Source organism: Vanellus vanellus (assembly GCF_965231255.1).
Source record: "Vanellus vanellus genome assembly, chromosome: Z".
Classification (NCBI taxonomy): Eukaryota; Metazoa; Chordata; class Aves; order Charadriiformes; family Charadriidae; genus Vanellus; species Vanellus vanellus.
Window position 1 is genome coordinate 36,514,906 of NC_138908.1, and position 23,987 is coordinate 36,538,892.

General features: G+C 39.3%; 1 protein-coding gene across 1 annotated transcript in view; it reads left to right on the forward strand.

Annotated features, from left to right (window-relative positions):
- The window catches only part of RNF38 (ring finger protein 38), a gene marked incomplete at its 5' end in the record, with an annotated part of 123,308 nt that overhangs the window by 86,198 nt on the left and 13,123 nt on the right, over positions 1 to 23,987 (forward strand). Inside the window, 7 exons of the mRNA XM_082497622.1 lie at positions 6,090 to 6,283; positions 10,064 to 10,277; positions 12,584 to 12,751; positions 16,606 to 16,776; positions 18,517 to 18,678; positions 21,663 to 21,769; positions 23,345 to 23,429. Of these exons, the coding sequence (XP_082353748.1) occupies positions 6,090 to 6,283; positions 10,064 to 10,277; positions 12,584 to 12,751; positions 16,606 to 16,776; positions 18,517 to 18,678; positions 21,663 to 21,769; positions 23,345 to 23,429 (1,101 nt within the window). The remainder of the gene's footprint in view (positions 1 to 6,089; positions 6,284 to 10,063; positions 10,278 to 12,583; positions 12,752 to 16,605; positions 16,777 to 18,516; positions 18,679 to 21,662; positions 21,770 to 23,344; positions 23,430 to 23,987) is intronic.

Genomic DNA, 23,987 nt, shown 5'->3' on the forward strand with positions numbered 1-23,987 from the left:
TTCATGAAAAGGAAACATGCAGCTGCTAGTTTACAGTCATAGAATCATCTAGGTTGGAAGGGACCTTTAAGACCATTGAGTCCAACCATCAACCTAGCACTGCCAAAACCACCACTAAGCCATGTTCCTAAGTATCTTGTCTACACATCTTTTAAATACCTCCAGGGATGGTGATTCAAGCGCTTCGCTGGGCAGCCTGTTCTAATGTTTGATAAGCCTTTCAGTGAAGAAATTTTTCCTAATATCCAATGTAAACCTCCCCTGGTGTAACTTGAGGCCGCTTCCTCTTGTCTTGTTGCTTGTTACTTGGGAGAAGAGACCTACTCTCACCTCGCTACAACCTCCTTTTAGGTAGTTGTAGAAAGTGATAGGGTCTCCCCTCAGCCTACTTTTCTCCAGACTAAACAACCCCAGTTCCTTCAGCCGCTCCTTGTATAACTTGTTCTGTAGAGCCCTCACCAGCTTTCTTGCCCTTCTCTAGACACGCTCCAGCACCTCAATGTCTTTTTTGTAGTGAGGGGCCCAAAACTGAACACAGTATTTGAGGTGGGGCCTCACCAGTGCCGAGTACAGGGACGCAATCACTTCCCCAGTCCTGCTGGCCACACTATTTCCGATACAAGCCAGGATACTATTGGCCTTTTTGGCCACCTGGACGCACTGCTGGCTCATATTCAGCCAGTTGTTGACCAACACCACCAGGTCCTTTTCTGCTGGGCATCTTTGCAGCCACACTTCCCCAAGCCTGTAGCACTGCACAGGGTTGTTATGATCCAAGCGAAGGATCCAGTACTTGGCCTTGTTGAACCTCGGCCCATTGATCCAGCCTGTCCAAATCCCTCTGCACGGCCACTTTATCCTCAAGCAGATCAGCGCTCCCATCTAACTTTGTGCCGTCTGCAAACACTGAGGGTGCACTCAATCCCCTCGTCCAGGTTGTTGATAAAGATATTAAACAGAACAGGCCCCAATACCGAGTCCTGGGGAACACCACTTGTGACTGGCCGCCAACTCGATTTGACTACATTTACCACCACTTTTGGGGTCTGGCCAACCAGACAGTTTTTTACTGAGCAAAGAGTACACCCATCCAAGCCATGACCAGCCAGTTTCTCCAGGAGCATGCAGTGGGAAACAGTGTCAAACACTTTTCTAAAGTCCAGGTAAACAACATGTGCAGCCTTTCGCTCATCCACTAAGCGGGTCACCTTGTTGTAGGAGATCAGGTTTGTCAAGCAAGACTTTCCTTTCATGAACCTATGCTGACTGGGCCTGATCACGTGGTTGTCCTGCATGTGCCATGTAATTGCACTCAGGATGATCTCCTCCACAACCTTCCTCAGCACTGAGGTCAGACTGACAGGCCTCTATTTCCCCAGGTCCTCTTTCTGGCCCTTCTTGTGGATGGGTGTCATGTTTGCTAACCTTCAGTCAGCTGGGACCTCCTGAGTTATCCAGGACTGCTGATAAATGATGGAAGGTGTCTTCATAAGCACTTCTGCCAGCTCCCTCAGTACCCTTGGGTAGATTCTACCCGACCCCATAGACTTGTGTGTGTCTGAGTGCTGTAGCAGGTCACTCACCATTTCCCCTTGGATTATGGGGGCTTCATTCTGCTCCCACCTTCGTCTACTGGCTCGGGGGGCTGGGCACTGATTTGTGCCAAATCTGGGTACTTTACTCAGTGTGCAAGCAACACAGAGAGCAGAGGTATTTCCAAGTTTATTCCATTAATGCATGGAAATAGGATGCTCGTCCCAAAACAGGAGCACACCTTAGTTTCAAAAATCTCCATTTTTATACATTGATTATTACATATTCAAACAATACTTATTCATTGTCCTCTTTAATGATTGGTAGAGATTTCTTTGCTTCCTATGTAACTTAGTGCACAGGCTCTGTCTTCTTCGATTGTTCTCTTTTGAGTAAGTGGTATCATGTGGGTAGGTGGTCAATGAGTCAGTGGTTGCCATCTCCCCCTGCCTAAATTACCTTTTACCTACTTCTCCTCTGATCTTGGTAGTTCCGAGTGGTTTTCTCGGTTTGCTGACCAGGCCTACGGTTCATCACTCTTGACAGGAATACCCTGCCTATCAACAATGCTACATTGTCTGGTGGTTAGTTCCTTAACTGAATCATAGATAAACCATGTCTAGCTACTATTTCTCTATTTTAATTAGGTAAATAATTCAATAGGGTTGGGGCAGTATAGAGGACTTGAGCAGGTTTCCTTCGCTGCTTCAATTGCATTTTACATTTGATTTTCCTAGTTAATGTCAATTTTACTGCAACAGTGAGGGAACAACTGGACCTACTAGTGAAGACTAAGGCAAAGCACGAATTAAGTACTTCAGCCTTTTCCTCATCCTTTGTCGCTATGTTTCTGCCCCCATCTGCTAAAGGATAGACATTATCCTTAGTCCTCCTTTTATTGTTAATGTATTTATAGAAACATTTTTTATTGTCCTGAACATCAGAAGCCAGATTAAGTTCTAGTTGGGCTTTGGCCCTTCTAATTTTCTCCCTACATAGTCCTCATGGGTGGCTGGCTCCTTCTTCCAAAGGCCATAAATTTTCCTTTTTCCCCTGAGTTGCAACTATGGCTCTCTGTTCAGCCAGGCTGGTCTTTTTCCCCGATAGCTTGTTTTACTGCATACGAGGACTGCCTGCTCCTGCAAATTTGAGACTTCCTTCTTGAAAAACATCCAGCCTTCCTGCACTCCTTTGCCCTTCAGGACTGCCTCCCAGGGGACTTTGTCAATCAGGCTCCTAAAAAGACTGGTCTGCCCTTCAGAAGTCCAAAGTGGCAGTTGTGCTGACCACCCTTCTTGCTTCTCCAGGAATCGAAAACTATAATTTCATGATCACTATGCCCAAGACAGCCTCCAACCGCAAGTCCTTCTCTGTTTACAAATAACAGATCCAGCAGGACACCTTCCCTAGTCAGCTCCCTCACCAGCTGTGTCAAGAAATTATCCTCAACACACTCCAGACTCCACTCCACACTCCTAGACTGTTCCCTCTCTGTTGTATTGTGTTCCCAGCAGATATCTGGTAAGTTGAAGTCCCCTATGAGGACAAGGGCTAGCGATTGTGAGACTTCTCCCAGCTGCTTATAGAGTATTTTGTCTGCCTCTTCATCCTGGTTGGATGGTCTGTAACAGACTCCCACTGTGATATCTGCCTTGTTGGCCCTCGTGCTAATTCTTACCCATAAACACTCAACCCTATTGTCACCATCATTGAGTTCTAGATATTTATAACACTCCCTGACATACGGGCCACCCCACTGCCTCTCCTTCCTTGCCTATCCTTTCTCAAGAGTTTGTAGCCATCCATTACAAGCACTGCAGTCATGCAAGTCATCCCACCATGTTTCTGTGATGGCGACTACCAGTTGCCTGGTACCAGTTGCCTGGACTGGTAGGTAACCCTACCCTATTGAGTGAAAATACTGTTGGTTAGTGCAGAGAGCAATTAAAACTTATTATGAAGTTTGAAATAGCTGCATGAGTTAGTGATTTGGAGTGATGATGAAGGCTGACTACTTAGAAGTTTGCTTCTCCACTGTCTTTGAAGTGGTGCACTCCACACAGAAAAGGAAAAATAATCTGAACTGTTTTCCCAAAGTAGACTGCTTACTACAGGGCAGGGTGTATTAGTGTTAATGCTTGAGAATGGTGCCTGCTTAACTTAGGGCAGTAGCAGTGGGAGATCCCCAGCTAAAAGCAGGTATAGAATTTGGCAGGACAGCAGCGGTTACTTTGTTATTTTAGTGTCACCTTTTCTGCCAGCTTCACTAAACCCAGTGTTTCCTTCCTTCATTTGACTTTTCCTTTTGCACTCGCAAGACCCCAGCATACGTTATTTACCTGCATTTTTATTACTTGTGTTTCTCTTTGAATAAACTTCAGTCATCATGATGTATAAAATTCTCCCATCCTGAAAGCTCCAACTTGGCCCACAAATCATCCTTCTCTGATTCGTTCTATCACAACAGAAAAACAGATTAAATAAGCAACTCTGAATGGTAGAACAAATGTAGCATTGTTTCTTTATGATTTGTCCTTTGGCAAGGTTCTCTGAAATCTAACAAAATACATGTTTTCACAGAAGCTTTGCTCTCAAGGCATTTCTCAGGTATTTCTTCCAATTTTTTTGGTGTTGAGCTCCTAAGGGCAGGCAACCTTCTGGAAGAGTCATGCTTTGCTTGAACATCTGCTTTCATGAACCTTCAGGTGCATACCTGTCTTTTGACTTATTTTCCTCTATAAAATTCAAGTGGAGTTGGTTAAGGAGTTCAAAAGAGATTGAGCAACAAACAGATACATGAATCATTGTCCTGTTTCCCTAAGGAAACCATCAGATGTAGAATTGAAAACAGACACCCCCATTTACTTCATATTTATGCTTCTGGTAGTTTTTTGGTGGTTTCTTTTGTTGTTGTTTGTGACCTTTTTCTGTTCCTTAATCATTACTAGTGACTGCCTGAGGTGAGGTATAGTAGGGGAAAACTGCAATTTATGTTAAAGTATTTGAAAGCACAGGGCTGAAAAGAAATGAAATTTAGTAAAAATGGCCACAAGTCAAAAGAGAGGAAAAATACGTTTTTTCTCTTAAACACCTGGACAAAATTTTAAGTGTTAAAATTTTTAAGTGTTAAAATTTTTTCCAGTGCTTGCACTGGAAAAAACACTGGAGCACATGCTGTATGTCAATACTAACCCACCAAGAAGCACGGATAGTGTTCAGAATGTGAAAGGCCTTTGTAAATCTAAGAACCAGAAGAGGTCCATAATCTAGTCTACAAGTAAATCTAAAATAAGACCTCTAACAATCTGTGGATTACCAGGCTCTGAGAGGGGCAGTTTAGGAATACAAAGCCATTGCAGACAAGTTCAGTTTTCTCTGTGCCAGCCATCTACAATTAAATGCGAATTTGGGGTCATTTTTAGTTAATTGAAATAATGCTGTGGTAGACTGAAATGGAAGTGGTGGAGTGAGTGAGCAAGCTGGAGAGCAGCAAAACACTATGATTTGGCTTGCACCAGGAGTGTTCTGTCAGAGAAGTCTATGTGATGTTCAGACTGAAGGATGGATCCGCTATGGTAGTTCATGTGTTGCTTTTAGGTTTTGTGTATTCAGTTATATTTTTCTATATTTTCAGTTGTTATGCTTGTTAACAGCATGATGTGTTACAATTTTGACAGAATAGTAGGGTGAAGGGGAGGGATGTTTACTGTGTTTGCTGCTGGATTCAGAGACATCTGTGGGAACTTTTGAGAAGAATAACATCTCCATTTAATGAGTCAATAACATGGACATATAGTGAAAAGGAGAGGTAGTCACTTGTGTTTGGAACCAACGGGCAGAACATTACTTGGAAGTGAATGGCCTTCATATCATTAGCACTGAAAACTTTAGGCATTATGTAGTCCCTGCAGAATTTTAGTTAAGTACGCAGACTTAACCCGAGATTGGTGATCAGGGTTTTTTTTTTCAGTTTATGTGTAAGTACTTTTGAATGACAATTATTATACTAATAAGTAGAAGGAGAAGCACCTCTGTGCTGAGCTAGCAGAATTAAAATAGGCTGCAGTACACAGCAAATGTCTGATTAGCTATGTAAGTATAGACCTGATAGGAAAGGGATGCAATGCAGACTGCAAGCTATGTATGACATCTGCTTAGTGACAAGTGTGGATTCTATTGTTTTGAAGACTGTGCTTATACATCTTTTTATGATTCTGTAGCCTATAAATTCTAGGGCAGGAGGGAAACATTTTCTTCATGTTGTTCTCTTTTCTGGTATAGCTTTGGTTCTACATGGATGTTAGAATTTTTATCTTTTAATGCTGCTAAAATATAATTTAGTAGTAATTCTTTCAGAGCTTAGAGAGCCATCACAAATCTGTTACAAAGATAATAAATAGGTAACTACTTGCAGGTGTTTAATTTAATGGTGTTTTAGTGCGGTCTTCAGTAAGTCATTCCTAATGCTAGCTGCACAGCAATACTGAAGTATGGATTGTAATTCACTCATCTGGAAGTGGGTTTTGTTTTGTTTTGTTTTGTTTTCACCGGCATAGAGTGAAGACAGTCCTAGTCCAAAGCGACAACGCCTTTCCCATTCAGTTTTTGACTACACAGCAGCATCACCAGCCGCATCACCACCAATGCGACCATGGGAGATGACATCAAATAGGCAGCCTTCTTTGGCTCGGACTAACCCACACCACTTCTCAGGGGAACGATGTAACACACCCGCACGAAACAGGAGGAGGTAAGCAAACTTTGTAGATCGGGAAACAATTTCTTATTCTTCCTGACTTCAGCTCAAGGCAGATGTATTTTAGGGAGCACTGACTAGGTAATATATGGTAAACGTGTTAACATTTTCTTTGAGCTATAAGTTATTACAGTTGTAACAAAAGTTACTGGAAGTAATTCAGGTTGGTGCATCATCCTGTAATTTGTGTGAACAGTCAACTTGGGGAAAGGAGTGCTCATTAACATTTTGAATTATGAGCCTGATTCTCTTTCACTCTGCACTGGAGTAATAAGCATTTAGAAAAATGCAAGGAAAAATCTTTCTCATCATGGTACTTATAACGATATTGAGAGTTATTGATTTAGTACCATAATTTTCACTGCAGTCACAATTATTTTCGTACATAAAAATAGTCTAAATAAAGGTGAGGGTTAGCATAGTGTCAAATGGTTGCTGAGGTGGGTGATTCACATAGTAGAGATTTTGGAAGAAGTTCCATTGCTTATGGAGGAGTAGATATTTGGATGGCCAGGTTGAACTGGGGCCTGGAAAGATGTTAGTATAGGAAAGCATAAAACCACAGACTAGTGGTTTTATTTTTTACTATTCTAGTTAAACTAATTACCCAAACCACAAACTTTAATTTCGTCACATTCTACCTCAGAAATGCTGAGTCATCTAATGCAAGTTAAAACACACTGTCCCTCTCTTTCCTTCTGAGAAATATTGTGCCTTGGTTTGTACTAAAATTTGTCTGTGCTTTTTCATGAATATAAAATATTAGACTTAAGAAATATGTAACTGGTGTTGACCCCACAACAGAATTTGTCAACCGTGATCAGTCAGGGGTAGTTTTGAGGCAAGAGACTTTAAAACGTGCTAGTTTTGTGTCTTTACTTCAAGTCCATGAATCTGAAAGCTTTCAGTCAGTGGCATTCAAAATACACAGCTCTCAAAACAGCTTGTCAAACTTAAGAAAGGGGGTGAATTGTGAACTTGAAGAGTTACTGAAAAGACAGAAGACTAGGCGTTTTGTACAGTCTGGTACAAGGATGCTCTACAGGGGCATTTGGTCAACAGGTTTTTTTTTAACCTTAAAATGGTTTGAGCTGAGATGCCTAGAATGTTCTGCATTTGGCCATTTTTGTTTGGTGTCCAGCCGGCCTACACAGGTTTGTTTATAATGTTATTAACATGTTGTGGAGAGTAAGTAGAGTGCTTAACAATCTAAATGCCAGAGAGCTGAATCTAGACAGTTTAGATATACTGTGGGATGAAGGGTATGAATGGGATGTGCCTCACCTTTCATCTGTGCTTCGTTTCCTCCTTGTCTTGAATGTAATTCTAAAGTAACGAGATTTAAGAATGTGTTACTGAAAAAAAATCACCCTTGTTAGAAGATAGTAAGAGCTGCAAGTATTAACACTGCAGTTATGGATACCGTTTGATGGCTGTTCCTACATGAGGGTAGGAATTCCTGCATTTTTTTCACCACTTTGTTGTCTCTTTCTTTTAACTGGGCATTACCATGTTTATACTGTGCAAGTGGAAGCAGAGGAGGTTTTTGTGGATATTTTTTGTAAGACTTCAAGCACAAGTTCATTACTGATGTTAACTAGTAGTTTAGACCCATGTCTTGACAATTCTTCTGAAGTAATTTCCAATAATTCAGGAAGCATGTAGATCTATGTATCCGGATGCTCCGAGTTTTGCTGAATGAAAAGTATATTTTCTTTACAACTGTGCATATGAAAAGTCCAGTTTTCCTTTTTCCAGAGAATGATACTCCATCCATTTAAAAAATACTCTAAAAGTTTTGCCACCTTTTTCTGGCTATGCTTTCTCCTAATTATTGGTTTATAGAAAAGTAAAGCCTAACAGACCTTGTAACAAAGACAGGGAGGGGTAAGAGTAGTTTTATGAGAAGCTGCCTTGTCTAAATGCTCGTGGCAGACAGAGAATTTCTGTTCTTCTTCTTCCAAAGCATTGGAGCTGTCTTTGCAACTTTACTTTGTTCCTGCAGCTTTGTTCCTTTGTTGTCCTGCAGCAAAATTCCTTGCATAGACATTTTATGTTAAAGTATTTAGAGCATTTGTTACATAGCAGGAAATAGCAACTTTAAAGCAATCTTAGTACTCCAAAAAACAGAACATCTTTTGCATTAATAGCTCTCTGGTTAGAAATCATATATACCAGTTTTATCTAATGAGAATGTGACAGATGTATCATACTAGTAGTACAGAGATGGAGAATGTAACAAAAATGCTAGGAAAGGAGACTGGAATTAAGACAAATACATTAGTGAGACTGTAAATTTAGGTTCTTAGTGCTTAGAAGAAAACACACCTTGTATGTTCTGACACAGTAATTTGTAAAGATAAAGAAGGCTGTGCATTTTTTTGTTTGGTTGGGTTTTTTTTGTTTGTTTTAAGAATGATGTGTTACAATTTGGCACAATGCCTTCCCTCTGACCTGTTGTGAATTAGCATTTATTTGGGTTCTAAGAAAGGCAATAATGGCATAACATCCCTGAGAAGTAGGGCTTGAGACATTGTATCATACAGTCACAGTAGCATCTGAATAGCTGCTAGTACATTCCTGATTCCCCAGAGTACATCTGTTTCATGCAGCACAAAAGTTGGACTCTTGAGAAATGTCTGGGATTTGCCAACAGGTTTCAGGTTTATTTGATATTTATTTGTTAATAGCAATAGGAATAGTGAGAGCGAAGAATCTTTAAGTTCTCTTCCACACACTGTTGGAGAGGGCATGTTCTAATGGTCACAGACCCTTCTTACCTCTTTTCTGCAGTTTGGTTCCTTCAGCCTGTTCCATAAGTAGGAAACCCATTTCGCCTCATGTAGCTTTAATTTGCTCTTGCCTCTAGGGCCTGTGATTTATGTGTTGTGGAGATTGAAAGGCATGTATTGAAAGTACTGGAGGATGGTTTTGTGTTTTCAGTTCTTTCTCCTTCCAAATAAATGAGAAGTGACTTGATCAAAACTTCTAATAGTGAGTTTGTTATTTGTGTGTGCAGCATTTTCTGAGTGTTAAACCTGAACCACTGGTCTTATTTACAGAAGTCTTGGCTCAAGATAGTAGCAGCTCTGCTTAGAACATACACACAGTTACATAAGAAGACATAATCAAATCCTATGCTTGTAGATCAGTAGCTCCAAAAAAGTGAGTGCTCTGGTCTAGATCAATCTACACAACTCTGAAAAGAAAGATTACCACAAGCACTATTTCCTGGAATCTTCTGGAGAGACTTTTGTGAGGCACTCAGTTATGTATGGAACATGTGAGAGCTGAAAAAATCATTTGTTTCTTCAGAGGAGTCTGCTGCTTTGTCTGTCATCACTAAGTGAGCAACCATTCTGTGGCATGGTTGGAGCAAGGACCCTGGGGAAATCTGTGATCGTGCAATGAAGGATTTTTACCTAGAATAAATACATGGGAATCTCTTTAAGTTTGCTATTTTGACTCTTGAGCACTTGTTTTGGCAGTCCAAGTGCCTTTTTTTAACTGGTTAATATTTATGTAAGATTTCTTTCCCTGATTTCCTTTACAGCGTTAAGCTATGCTCCATTAAGCACATTTATGCTGAAGAAAGTGTCATCTCTAATGCTTTTAGCAGTTTTGTCAGTAAGAAGTTTTATCCCAATCTAATAAAGCTGTTCTAGTAAAATTTTCCAGTGTACAAGTTTTATTGATACACAGTTCTCTTGTGGTTTTAGTTATTAAGGATATGTGTCGTTTATATAATCTCTAATTTTTTTAATACATTTCCAGTCCTCCTGTTCGACGTCAGAGAGCAAGGAGAGATCGTTTGTCTAGACATAATTCCGTTAGCCAGGATGAAAACTATCACCATCTCTCCTATGGACAGCAGCAAGCAATAGAAGAGCCCCGAGCCTTTCACCCACCAAATGTATCTCCTCGTATGTTGCACCCAGCTGCTCACCCACCACAGCAGAATGCAGTGATGGTTGACATTCATGATCAGGTAGGAGTTTTAGAGTACAAACAGAAAGGTGTTGAAGATGTGTGTGAGGGGGATTGTTGCTTTTTTTTTCCCCCAAATCTTCAAGATCCCTCTCCTCCCCAAATTAGTTGGCAATGAAAGTCACATAACACTAAATTCTATTTGCCTTTTTACAGAGCATTTGAATATGTTGAACATTATTGGTGTATGGAATGCTGCAGTAGGCAGTGAAAAAAAAACAAAAATAAAGCCCAGACTTTTTTATTTAACCATTTGTCAATGCATGTATTGCCACAATTCTGTAAGCCTCTGGCTCAAACCTTTGAAATGAAGTTGTTTTGCTTCTGAAGTTAATTTAATGGGATAAATATGTGATATGATATTTAAGAATGTATTGTTTCATATGCAGTACCTCTCCTTAGCTTAGAAGTCTTTAAATAGTTAAAATACATTACTTAGAAGTAGAATTCACAATGCCTATATTTGGTGCCTACATGACAGCAGAACTCATGATAGTATTGTCACATAACCAAATTAGCCATCCAAGCATAATCAGCGCCTCCTTAAATAACATGAAAAAATGAGATGTGTGGTCAGTCCAGAAAGTTAATAATTACTCTCTGTAACAGCAATTGGTATAGAATTCATGAACTGAGGACCTGTAAAAGAAGTTGTCCTATGTCGTTTGTTGTTGTTTGTTACATCAGCAGGCTGCAACACAAGTACATTAGTTGCTACATAGTCATGAACTGGGAAATAGAACTGGTTTTCCGGATGTCCACTTCTAAAACTGCACATGCATAGAAATGCAACTCTAACATCCCTGCTTAAAAACTGGTTTGCATTCAGTGCAGCTGCATACCACTGGTGTGTTGTATTATGTGTGCAGAGTTTTCAATAAGGAAGTATTTCCATTTGGGACCAAGTGCAAGGCTGGAAGCTAACGCCATTGTAGCCATCTCACAACCTTACATTTTGATGAACAATTTACTGCTGCAGCATCTCAAAAATTCAAATCGTGCTCTTGCTTTATATTGCAAGATTACACCATGATAAGTCTGGATAAACAGTTGTTCCATCCCACTGCCTCTAACTTCCAAGCACTGTCTGTGATCAGATGTTAGTGTTCCCATACAAACTGAGGTCTTCCATGGTGATGTTTTTATACTTCAGGAACATGACCATTTTGAGAAGTTGTTTTTTATTACTCTGAGCAGTAAACATTTCAAAATCACACCCAGCATTGCACTGTATACCCAACTTTTGTACATAAGGCAGAACTGCGTCAAATTCAGTGTCTTTCCTGAGACTGGTTTCTGTCATTGGTGATATACAGGTTGAGATTTTGAGTTCTGTTTGTGATCTGTGTTCTGTTTTGGCCTCTGTGTCTGACTGCACACTACCAGTTCAGTAGGTTAGCTGTCTATTCATTCTCAGCTTCCTAATGAGCTGATCTTACTTGTTTGATTTTAAGGAAGCAGGTTCCATCTTAGCAGATTATGAAGGAAAAGGGAGCTTCCTTGAAATAATTAATTTTTATTAATCTGTGCTCCCTGACATGGGAGCAGTTTTATTAGAGCATCAGAGATTTCTTATTTAGTGTTTTTTAAAACCAAAGACAAAAAAAACCCAAGTAGTTTGTAAGTCCAGAAGACCTTTGGATCTTAAATTCTAGGGCCTGTCACTAGCTGGAAAATGGGGTTACGTGGGTCTATTTCCTAATATAAATGTGGGTACTTAGGATCTGCTATCCCATAGTTATGTTTTCTTTACAGCTTTCAGGTTAGCTGTTCTGTTACATTTAGGTTATGAGACTTAGCTTGAGTGTTGGTCTAAGAGTGAATCAAAAGATTTGTCTCTCGGAAGAAAGAAAATGGACACAATTTTATTGTTTTTTAAAGGTACAAGTGTGTGAATTATTATTGAATCAGTCCCTTCAAGAGTTGAAATGATTCTTTAGCTACTTGTAGATTAGCTTTTATGTAGGAGTTACTGCCTTATTTTGCCAGGACTAACCTTAGTATGTGGAGGGGCAGGCTTAACAGAGTCCAAGGTGCTTCTGAGTGACTCTAAGGTGCCTTTGAAGTTTTAAAATTTTACGCTGAGAGATCCCTCTTGGCCTTTCCCAGAAACTGCTGATCAATAAGTAATGTCCCATTGAGAAGAATATTTTAATGAACAGAAATTACAAGCATATGCCTCCTTCTACACCTTCACTGTGAATATATTTTTTTTCTGGTATGTAGTAAAATCTTAGTTATTGTGCTGTACAACACTGGTAAGAGTTCACAGTAAGTTATTAATTTTTTTTTTTCCTTTTGCTGCAGATCCATCAGGGCACAGTTCCTGTCTCATACACAGTGACAACAGTGGCTCCGCATGGGATACCACTCTGCACAGGCCAGCACATCCCAGCCTGCAACACGCAGCAGGTCCCAGGGTGCTCAGTGGTTTTCAGTGGGCAGCACCTTCCAGTTTGCAGTGTGCCTCCACCAGTGAGTGGGTCTCTGTAATTACATCAGCTTCAATCTTAGACATAGGAATGGCATCTTGGAGCTTCAGTGTCTCTGTGGCTTCAGTTGTGTTGGAAATAGTCTTTTTTTTTCCCTGTGTTAAATTGCAGGCATAAAGCTGCTAAGCATATGGTACTTACATAATAGAGTATGGCTGTTCATAGTATGGAGTCCTGATGGTTTTTAGTTCAAACTAAATGGTAGTTTATGAACTGACTTCTTATCAGCAGCTATTTTGCTCAGGCTTTTTATTAGGCAGCTCGACTTACTTAGTAGAGACCTTGTTAAGGGATTGGTTATATACTAAAAGTTCTGCTATTCCAAAGTCAGTTTTCTTCTAAGAAGTAATAAGATCCTGAAAGATCACTAAAAGCTGAGAAGGGTTCTTCTGCCGAAAAATGCTCTCATAAAATGAATCAAAATATTCTTTTATAATGATGTCTTTCTGTGCCTTTCTGAGAGTAAAATAAAACGCCTTAACTGGCTAATTTGCTGCCTTTAAATTTGAAAGAATTTGAACTAGTTTCTCAGAAATTATGTATCAGCTTGGAGATACCACTTTCCAAGTTATAGCATTCTGATGCTACCATTCTGTTCAGATTTCATCATTAAGGCACCAGAGCTGAAGAAGTCTACCACAGGAAGTTTCAGCTGTACAAATGAAGCTTGCAGAACCTGCTGGAAGAGTCACAGCTTTTTTTCCCCTCCTTTTTCTAGTATGAATCTGTAATATCATACATAAATACTATTTATAGTGTCCAGTAATTGTTTATAATGTTGGTATAAATATTGGTATCTGGCAGCTGTGCATTTGCCAGCAGTGTGTAACAGCTTTTCCTATTGCACATGTTGTGGCCTGTAGGCGTGAACAAGCCTATGACACCGAAACAAACCCATTGATGTGACCACCTATTTATTTAAGCTGCTTGTTGAACAGGCCAGTCTGGAATATTTGTGGGCAATATTTCCCCTTACCTTTCAAATTGGTGAAAATCTGTTACATGAGTCAGTGTGTATACCTGAGGCAGGATGACAGACAACTTTTTTTCTTCTATTTAGTGGTGGTGTTAGTGGAGCAAAGCAGTCTCCGACTCAGCAAAGCAATCTCAAACCCAGAGGTTGGAACAATACTTGCATAGTAAATTCAGCAAGGCAAGAAAGAAACATGCCCTAAGAAACTACAACAAAGAAAAAGCTAAAACTGTATTGGGGCTTAAGGAAATCCAAACAACAGATACTAATAATCTTACCCTCTGCTCTGACCAGGAATATTATCAGTGCAATTCATAAAATATTTTATAATACAACGATGCAGATGTCCTTTAAATATAGACAGGAGTAAGGCTCTAACCAGATTGTTTGGACTAGATGTACAACAGTTAATCAAGTCTGTTGAGGGAATGGATGCAGTACAAGTGAAGAATTAAGGTTGAATTTATCTAACATCAGCAGGTAGACTCTATGCTTTCTTCTATTATGTCACAGAATTGAGTAATAATGTAAGTTAGGAGGGGGCTCTGAAGGTCATCTGGTGGTCACCTCCTAAGAGCAGTTACCAAGATTTCACAACCCCTCTAAGCCTCTGCACCAGTGTTTGATTATCCTTGTGGTGAAAAATTTTTTCTGTGCATCTGATTGAATTTTCTTTGCTGCATCTTGGTCCCATTGGTCCTTGTCCTTTCACTTTGCCCCTCATGGAAGAGGCAGGTTCTACCTATCCACTCTCATGAAGTAGCTGAAAACAGTGGTAAAGTCTTTGCTTAGTTTTCTCTTTTTAAGGCAGAACAAATCAAATTATACAGCCTCTTTTATGCAGTGTGCTCCAGGCTCCTGGTCATCATGTTGTCTTCCAGTGGACTCATTTCAGTATGTCAGTATCTTTCTTTGGCACTGGGCAGGACAAAACTGGACACAGGACTTGAGATAGTTTCACAACTTCCAAACAGAGGGGTGGAATCAATTCACTAGTTACATTCTTAGCAATGCGGCCAAGTGTGCAGTATGCCTTTTTGACTGCAGGTGTACACTGTGGCTCTTGTGTACTCCTATTTGACATGTCCACCAGAACCCAACTTTTTTTTTCTGCAAATCTGCTCACCAGCCAGTCAGTCTCACAATGTCCTGCTCCATGGAGTTACTCTCTCCCAGTGCCAGACTTCACATTTGCCAGTGCTGAGCTTCACATGGTTCCTGTCAGCCAATTTCTCCAGCCTGTAGAAGTACATCTGAAAGGTAGCCCTGCTCTCCAACATGTCAGCTTGCTCTCTGGCTTCATCTGTGAACCTCCCAGTTAGTTACTTTCACAATATTTGTCTCTCTCACTGCATATGTAACTATAAAATAAACAAATGTTATTTATGAAATACCTTTACCAGTTTTAAAACTTTTTGGAAGCATATGTTCAAACAGCAGTTGTTTTCAAAAAGCTTGAATGAATACACAGGTAGTTTTCATTTCTTTCCACTTGAAAAGTAATGCAGCCTCATCTTTAACTTGAAAAGTGCCATAGACATAGCACAGATGGTTCCAAACATATATTGGAGCTATAGTAGTCTTCACTATACAGAATCTTGGGATGAAACCTTTTGTAATATGTTCCCCAAAGTACCTCCTGTTTTAAAGGACAGTATGTGATGCTCTGCCTGCAAATTTATCTTCAGCTATTTCAGAGAACAGTTTTCAATTTAGTAAAATACAATTAAAAATGTATTTTAACAATAGAAACACTCACCTGTTGTATTTCTTTTTTAGAAAAATGATGTAGTAGGTGAGGGTAAAGAAAGCATTTAAGAAAAAACAGTAGTCAGATCAAATTAATCTGCTACAGTGCATGTAATGATTTGTGTTTGGTCATGATCACAGTAAATTGAGGAGGTAGTTCCACCTCCACTACTGTAATCTTATTTTAAATTAGATTTCTACCATTTTATCTTATTATAGTCAGTATGCACAATATATGTTCTGTGACATGACTAAATAGAAAAAAAAAGTGAGGTGTCAAAACTGAATCCTCTTGCTTTGTAAGATTTGATAACAAGTATATTATTAATTGCTCTTTTAATTGTCCAAAATGTGACAGAAATGCCTGACATTCTGATGATGGATCAAAGAGAGTGCAGGTTTTCTTGCTTCTCCATATCTAGAGTTACAGTTAAAACTGAACACTTCCACAAAGCACATTCTTGCTCTCCTGCAGTGCCTTCTTCGCTTTGCTGTTCAAACTTTAGTGTGTGATGTTGTTTTTGTACGAGGAGTTTCAAAGAGGAGAGATAAAGGGCTATTTCCCACATTAGCTGTTACTTAGGGAGCCACCCTCAGAGCATGTTGCTCCCTTCAAAGTGCAGAACTGAGCAGAGCTTATGAATTATTCTTAATATATGAGGCAAGGGAAGTTTTAAGGCACAGTCTGAGAGCTGGGAATTCCTCGGCTCCATCTAGAGCTTAAAATGGTTGCAAGGCCATTGCTTTGGCATGTTGTTTTGAAGATAATATATGGGGAAAATAAAATTGACTAGTATAAATGTATCTGCTCATCACTTAGGAGTCTGTCTAATGCTGGACTGTTGAAAACCTTAACTCCCACTGACCTCATGAGAAGTGAGAGCTACTTTGCACCTAGCAGATGTCACACTTCGGTGCTTCTAGAGCCTGTTCTGTACTAATGACTGTTCCTTGTGTATTTGAATGAGTTACTATTTATGTGTATTTTGAAGGCTTTTCCAAGAAGGCAAGAGAACTGCTTTGCTTTAATGATATCTTTCCATAATAAATATAGAATGTTTTATAGGGAGCGTTTGTGCTAAAGACAAAAATATGTTGTTTCCATTTTATTTCAGATGCTTCAGGCGTGCTCAGTCCAGCACCTACCAGTACCATATGCAGCATTTCCACCCCTCATTTCTAGTGACCCATTCCTTTTGCATCCTCCTCATATCTCTCCTCATCACCCTCCTCACTTACCTCCTCCAGGACAATTCGTTCCTTTCCAAGCACAGCAGTCACGGTCGGTAAGTACTGCTTCTTACTCCCCTCTCCATAGAATTGATGGGGCTGGATGGGCAAATAGTGCTGACACCTGATTGAAGACACCGAAGGATCTTGTTGAAAGTAATAGGCTTTTACACTTATGCTTCCTTACCAAGTCTGTAACCACTTAATGTGAAGATGAAAACACAATATTAAAGTTCACCATGTTTCTCTTCAGATTTCATCAGCTATTGTCTGTGCTGTTTCTCCGTAGGCCTTTACTTCTGTCAAAAAGAGGTATATTTGCTTCACCAACTATTCCTTCACCTATTTCTTTCCCAGGAAGCAGAAGAGAATATAGAGGACGTTGTGTAGTGCAGCAGTGGTCTCAGAGAAAAGCTTAGCAGAGAGAGAGAAGAAAGCACAGAATGCTACTTTCATTACATGCTTCTTTTGTATACTTCTCAGTTGATTTTTAAATGACCAGTGCTTTTCCTAGAACATAATGACCTTAGGTCATCTATACGTATTCAGGAGCCTGTAGTCTCCCTTTCTCCTTTTTTTTTTTTGTTTTTGACTTATGAAATTTATCAATGCCTTCTGCTTAAGCATATTTGGCTTAATGATAGAGACTGTGCAAACATGGGAAGATGTGACCCTATTTTTGATTTAGGGGGAAATTAGATTCTCAGTTCTGTCTTACAGCTATTACTGTGGGATTATCTGTATACTTGTGTCCATTTGTTTGTCCCTCTCACTAGAAGATGCCGATATTTCACTAATGCAGAAATATAACACCTTCTTTGTTCCTCACAAAAACTGCTGAGATTTCTCCATGCTATGTCTCAGGTGTGGATAGGGTTGCAATCACTTTGTTATGATGATGGGAGAACAGCTGGGAAAATACGGTTTTCAGGGGTAATCTTTATAAGACTTTCCTATAGAAAGTGTACAGGCTTGGATTTTAGCTTGCTTTGCTTATGTAGGTTATTGCCTAGGCTTGCCTGTCAACTTACAGCGCTGGCAAAAAGCTTGTATAAGAATACCTTGTGTTTAAAGTTTGCTCCACGTAACAGGGAAACAGAATATTCCTTTGGTTCCACAAGGTGGCTTTCTTAGCTGAATTTCTTGAAATGGTGGCATTTTGGGGCCTGACTGATGTACTACAGTTGACTAGATTACAATACTGCACTGGAATCTCATGCTTCTGAAACCTCTGGACTGCGTGCTTTTGTAGGACTGCTTGCATGACCCTCCTAGAAAAGTACCTGCTTCATCGCCAAGCATCATTAGCAGTTTAATCCACTGGATTCACCGTGTTTCCTCTCCACTTTTCAGGTTTTTGGCGCAATTTCAGTTCTTGTCTATGGTTGTTTATTTTTTTCTCTCGCATAGTTGTACAGTGAGAGCAGCCTGGCAAGAAGGAGAGCAAATATTTGTCCTGAAAAATGCAAGACACAGGAAATTACAGCCACTCCTATATTTGCTAGATCGCATAAATTCCTGTCTATAAGCATGGCTAGCTGGAAAAGGTGAATTTATATCAAATGTGTAGTGTTGTCTTTGATTTTTGGTAGTGTTAATGACACAGGAATTGTTCACAGCATTACTATGTGAAACTGAGTACAATTATATGTGTAATTTTTTTTTTTCTACCCTATAAAATTGACCACAGCAGCTCAGAATATACAGCTGGGATTGCAGTTCTTTTTGGGGAAAAATTGCATCTCTATTACTGCAACAAAGCCTATCTTTTTTTTTTTTTTTTTTTTTCTTTTTAGCCACTTCAAAGGATAGAAAATGAAGTAGAACTGCTTGGAGAACATCTTCCTGTAGGAGGTTTTACATACCCTCCCTCAGCCCATCCACCAACACTGCCTCCCTCAGCTCCTCTCCAATTCTTAACGCATGATCCTTTACACCAGGAGGTGTCATTTGGTGTAGTAAGTGTTGTTTTCTGTGCTACATTCTTGTTCATGCTGCTTAAAAATTCTTGATCTTTATTCTTTAGTATGTTTTGTTGAAAAGTGGCCCTTCTTGTGGTTGTATTCCATTACTAGCTGTAGCTGCATACCATGGTATTTTCTTTAAGCTTGCTTTAATCAAGTTGCGGGTAACTTAATGACACCAGCAAATGATTTCCGGTAACATTATCTGCAGACTGTTGTAGCAGTTGCTTAGAAAACATTTCATCTTGCCACACAGTCCAGGACTTCTACTGAAGAAACTAGCTAGCACAGTTTAGAAAAGCTACTGTCACTTTTAGCTAATTCTTCATCATATGTTGAGTTTCCACAAATCAGGAAAGCTAGAATGCTTTAAAAACAGTTCTTCTCCAGGGTGTTTGCAGTTTGCAGGCAAAGCAGTTGTATGGACTGCTTCCATCATTTAGACTGCACCATGTTATAAAGACAGCCAAGCTTGCTTTAAGCCAACTTTCTGGGGATCTACGGCAGTTCAACTGCAGCAGCACAAAAAAAGTAAACCTGGTGCAGAATAAAGTCTGTGTTGAATTTTGTGCTTCTGGGATGTGTCCAGTATCTGTGCTACCTCTAGGATTTTTGTGATGCACTTCAATCTGCAATTATGTTAGTCCTCAGATTTTGTTGTTGTTGTTTTGTAGGGGTTGGGTATTTTTAAAAACCTCTCTTGTCAAGTATAGGCTCTGAACTTTTTTAATGTTTGACCTGTTCATCAAGTTGACAGAAGGTTTGAGAGGCATATTCTTATTTAAAATTTTAAATGAGAATGAAATTTTAGGCCCTGTGACTACAGAATATACAGATTTCTCTTTAATTAGACTCCTTGAAAGCACGCAACCAAGTTAAATGCTTGCTGCAGTTTTTATAAAGGTTCCAATAAGTCTCTGCCATTTACATGTACATTTTTAAACTAAAAGTGTACAGATTTGCAATGAAGTTTTCAGTCACAATGAGTCACTCTGGAGACAAAGACACAAAAACTTTCATAAACTGCTTGTATTTTATTCAATATGCCTGTTAGGTGAATTCCAGTGTAATCACGAATGTTTTGGTTGGGGTAAGGCTTTATTGATTTCCAAGTTCAGTCTTGAACAAAATAGCATTTCTTGCAGATTATATATATATATATATATATAATTTGTCCTGTCTCATGCTTGAGTTCTGGGTTGTATATCACTGAGGAGTAGAACTGGAATCATATTTTTTTTATAAAGCAATCCTAAATTTTTCTAAAATTTTATTTACATTAAAATTGTAATGGAATGGTTGCATTTCCGATTCTCTTTCATTCAGTGAGCACAATGGTTTCTAATGATATTTTTGGATTACAGAATTCACAAAGCAGTAAAATTGATATTTGCTATGTCTAGTTTGAGATCTTACTTTAAAGAAAAAGACCCTGGCTCTTTTGCATTGTGTTTATATATGTAAATATATATATGTAAATTTTATGTATGACCATGGATACCTATTAATAATGTTTCCATTGTAAAGTTAGGGGGTTTTAGGTTAGTCATTGGTGGTGTTGGACTTTTGCATTTTCTTAAATTTCAAACATGAAGGAAGAAAAACATGTTAGTAAAGACTTTGAGTGTTCTTTGTTTAAGAAAAAAAGTCTCAAGGCCTTCAAATATGAATTCAGTAATGGTACATGAAATTCAATTTTAAAAATTACTAAAAAAATATTAGTACTTTGAATATTTCTGGAAAAATATAGTTTGCATTTAAGCTGAAAATTTTACCATGTATGTCCCCATTGTAGTAAGTAATGCAAGGAATTTTGAACAATTATAATGAAAACTTAAGATATACAAGTAAAGAGCTTAGCATACAAATGAAAAACAGTATCACAAAAAAAGCCCTGATTTATCCACGGAAAGAATACATTAAAGCTTTAGGCTTGATTGTCTCTTTAGGCATTGTCCTGCTGCAGAGATTGTGCTGATTAAACTCTCTACATACACTTGAAAAGCTTCAAGCTTTCTTTAACATAAATGTAAATGTACACTACAGCTTAAAAGTTTTTTTTAAAAAAAACCTTGGTTTTAAGAAATTTTTTTTAAGGCTTCTTTATTAAACCACTTGTGTGCGAGCCCGCATGACAGCACCAGGCCTAAAGCCTGGGCTTTTATATTAACAAAAGAGTCAGCAGTTCAAGTCCTGTTTCCCAAACCGGCCTGCATGTAGACTAAGCACACAAGACCTTACAAGGATTTCTGTTGTGTTTTACTATTTTTTCACGTGGAATGGTATGATTGTGTGTTAGCAATGGGAATCGTTTTGAATTGAGGCTGAGTTTCTTTTGGATTTGAGTAGAGGCTGGGATTTTAAAAATAATGCTTTATTGAAAATGGATTACAATATTCAGATTTCATTTTATTTCACGATTAAGCAAACAAAGTGTTGAATCACAGACTCACAGACTGGATGAGGTTGGAAGGGAGGTCATGTGGTCCAACCCCCTTGCTCAAGCAGGGCCACTTAAAGCCGGTTGCCCAGGACCATGTGCAGTCAGCTTTTGAATATCTCCAAGGAGGGAGACTCCACCACCTCTCTGGGCAACCTGTGCCAGTGCTCAGTCACCCTCACGGTAAAGAAGTGTTTCCTGATGTTCGGACGGAGCCTCCTGTGTTTCAGTTTGTGCCCATTGCCTCTCGTCCTGTCACTGGGCACCACTGGAAAGAGCCTGGCTCCGTCTTCTTTGCACCCTCCCTTCAGGTATTTATATACATTGATAAGATCCCCCTGAGCCTTCTCTTCTCCAGGCTGAACAGTCCCATCTCTCTCGGCTGTTCCTCATATGTGAGATGTTCTAGTCCCATCTTAGTGGCCCTTTGGACTCTCTTCAGTTTGTCCATGTCTGTCTTGTGCTGGGGAGCCCAGAACTGGACACAAGCTCCAGTCCCACAAGTTCCAGTTGAAGATTATTTTCTTCTTTCTTGCAGCCTTACCCACCTTTTATGCCTCGAAGACTCACAGGGCGCAGCAGATACCGATCACAGCAGCCAATGCCACCACACCCTTACCACCCCAGCCTATTACCCTATGTGCTGTAAGTTCAAAGTACAATTGCTTCCATGTAGGCTATTAAGAAGTCTCGTGACTTTCAACAAGAGTCTCGGCACTTTTATGGTTTGACTCTGCCAGAGAACAGGCATAGTTCAGCTGTCCTAGAGAGGAGGAAGTCTTCCATTTCTGTGTAAAATTTTCAGCATATTTTGAATGACATACACCCTTAAGCAAGGAAAAATAAAAGTGAACAGTTTTGTCCAATGTAGTTTAGTAGGTTTTTTGAGGGATAGTAGCCTCTTGTTTCTGAACTCTTCCATAAAATCTTCAACAAATTTTAAAACTTGGTTCTTGGATACTCTTACAGAGGCATGGTTACACTGTAGGATAAAGTCCTAGGAGTCTTCACTTACAGAATGAATTCATTTGATTTGGTTCTTAATTATGAAACACGAGGGTGGGAGCTTTCTGTGATGTGTTACTCTTTGTTGGCTGAACTGCTAATCTGCTACAGCTGTTGAATTTCTGTTCTGCCTCTGATTAGCTGTTTCTAGAAAAGATGTGGGACAGTTAACATTTAGGAATTATCTTTTGTTTGTTATGGTAGACTTTCTGGGGGGGATTATGGGTATGTGACCTGAGATTTATTACTCTTGTTGTTCTGTTTTGGAAATAAGTATGAAATGTTTGGAAAACAGAGAATGTTTTCTGGTGGCAAAGGTGACATTGACAAGAAAATAATCAAACAGGGGCACCAGATCTGTAGTTTCTCTCTGTGCGCTTTCAGACGTGGCATGAAAATGGCACCAGAAGTCTGATCCAGTGAAGTTGTTCAACTTTGCGTCTTACAGTCTGAGAGTGATGTCATAGCTTCTTGCTATCTTGCTGTTGAGGACATGATGTGGCACCACAGTAATTCGTGATGACTTCAGTGGGGTTTTAGTATATTTTAGTGCGGTGAATTTGTGATTTCTATGTCTGTGCATTAAGTTTTGACTCATAGTACTATCTTGGGGGGTAAAACCACTTGTTGAATATAAAAACAGAAAAACATCTCTCTCGCCTCTCTATCTGAAGAGATTGGGCTTTAACCAACATCACAGTATGTGAGAATGTGAGTTTGTGCTTGCCTTCAATATGGAAGTTGGTCCAGTAGTATATCCTGTTTATCTTCATTGTGTGTTTTAGGCTTCAAGTTCCAAGAGTTTTCTGTTGGAGAGCAAAGTTCCTTTTCTTTGTTGTTATTTTATCCACTTAAAGAAATAAAACATATTTAAAACCACAGTGTCAATTCATTGTCAGTTTTACCTCTCCATAATCTGTGATAATCAAGAGATTAGTTTCTGTAATAATGCTGAGCCTGGCTGGAAATATAAGTTGAAACATGCATGCAATTAAAAAGGCAGCACTCCCAGTATCAAAAAGTGACAGAATTAGCATTTTCCTGTGACTCTTTCACTTCATAATTCTATTCCTGACTTCAAACTTAACATTTTTACCAGTTCTGAGAACTTGTTTATTTGAGAGGGATCAATAAGGTAGCTTTACCTCTGCCAGATGTTTCTGTGCTTTCCTTCAGCAAGATGCTGAACCTTATCATTGTTTGCTCTCATGGTAGATCAATGCTCCCAGTGCCACCTGCAGTTGGACCAGCTTTCAGCTTTGAGTTGGATGTGGAAGATGGCGAGGTAGAAAACTATGAGGTTGGTGTGCAAACTACAGCTACCTTTAAAGAACAGTTGTTAGCTCAAGCAATACATAAGATTTTATTGTATTTTGCTTTTAATCCTGCTTTTGCCTTTCAAATAAATGTTATGACTGTGAAGACAGAATCCAGAAACCATCCTTTCAGATCTTTTTGCAGTATTGGATATTAGAACTGCTTAGCTTTACTTTTTGTCTATTGCTGTTTCTCAGAATCCACCCTTCCAGTCTAGTAGTTGTTAAATTGTTCAGTTTATGTGTTCTACATGGTACTCTTCTCCTTTTGCATTTTAATTGATTGTAAATATCAAACAGCAGTGAAGCACTTTCAAAAGTTAAGTTGTTACTGGTTTTATGTGCGTAACTTTGCAGATAGTGTTAATATAGAATAGCATTAATGTCATAGGATTAATTAATCTAAGTATGTTTATAAAACTGCCTTACTGCCTTATTTCATGGCCCTCAGGAAGGTACCCTCTTTAATATCCTAGATAACTATGGGGTGGTCCCAGCTATTGTGTCTTTGCGGGCTCTGAGACTATTGGGTTCCATTTCAA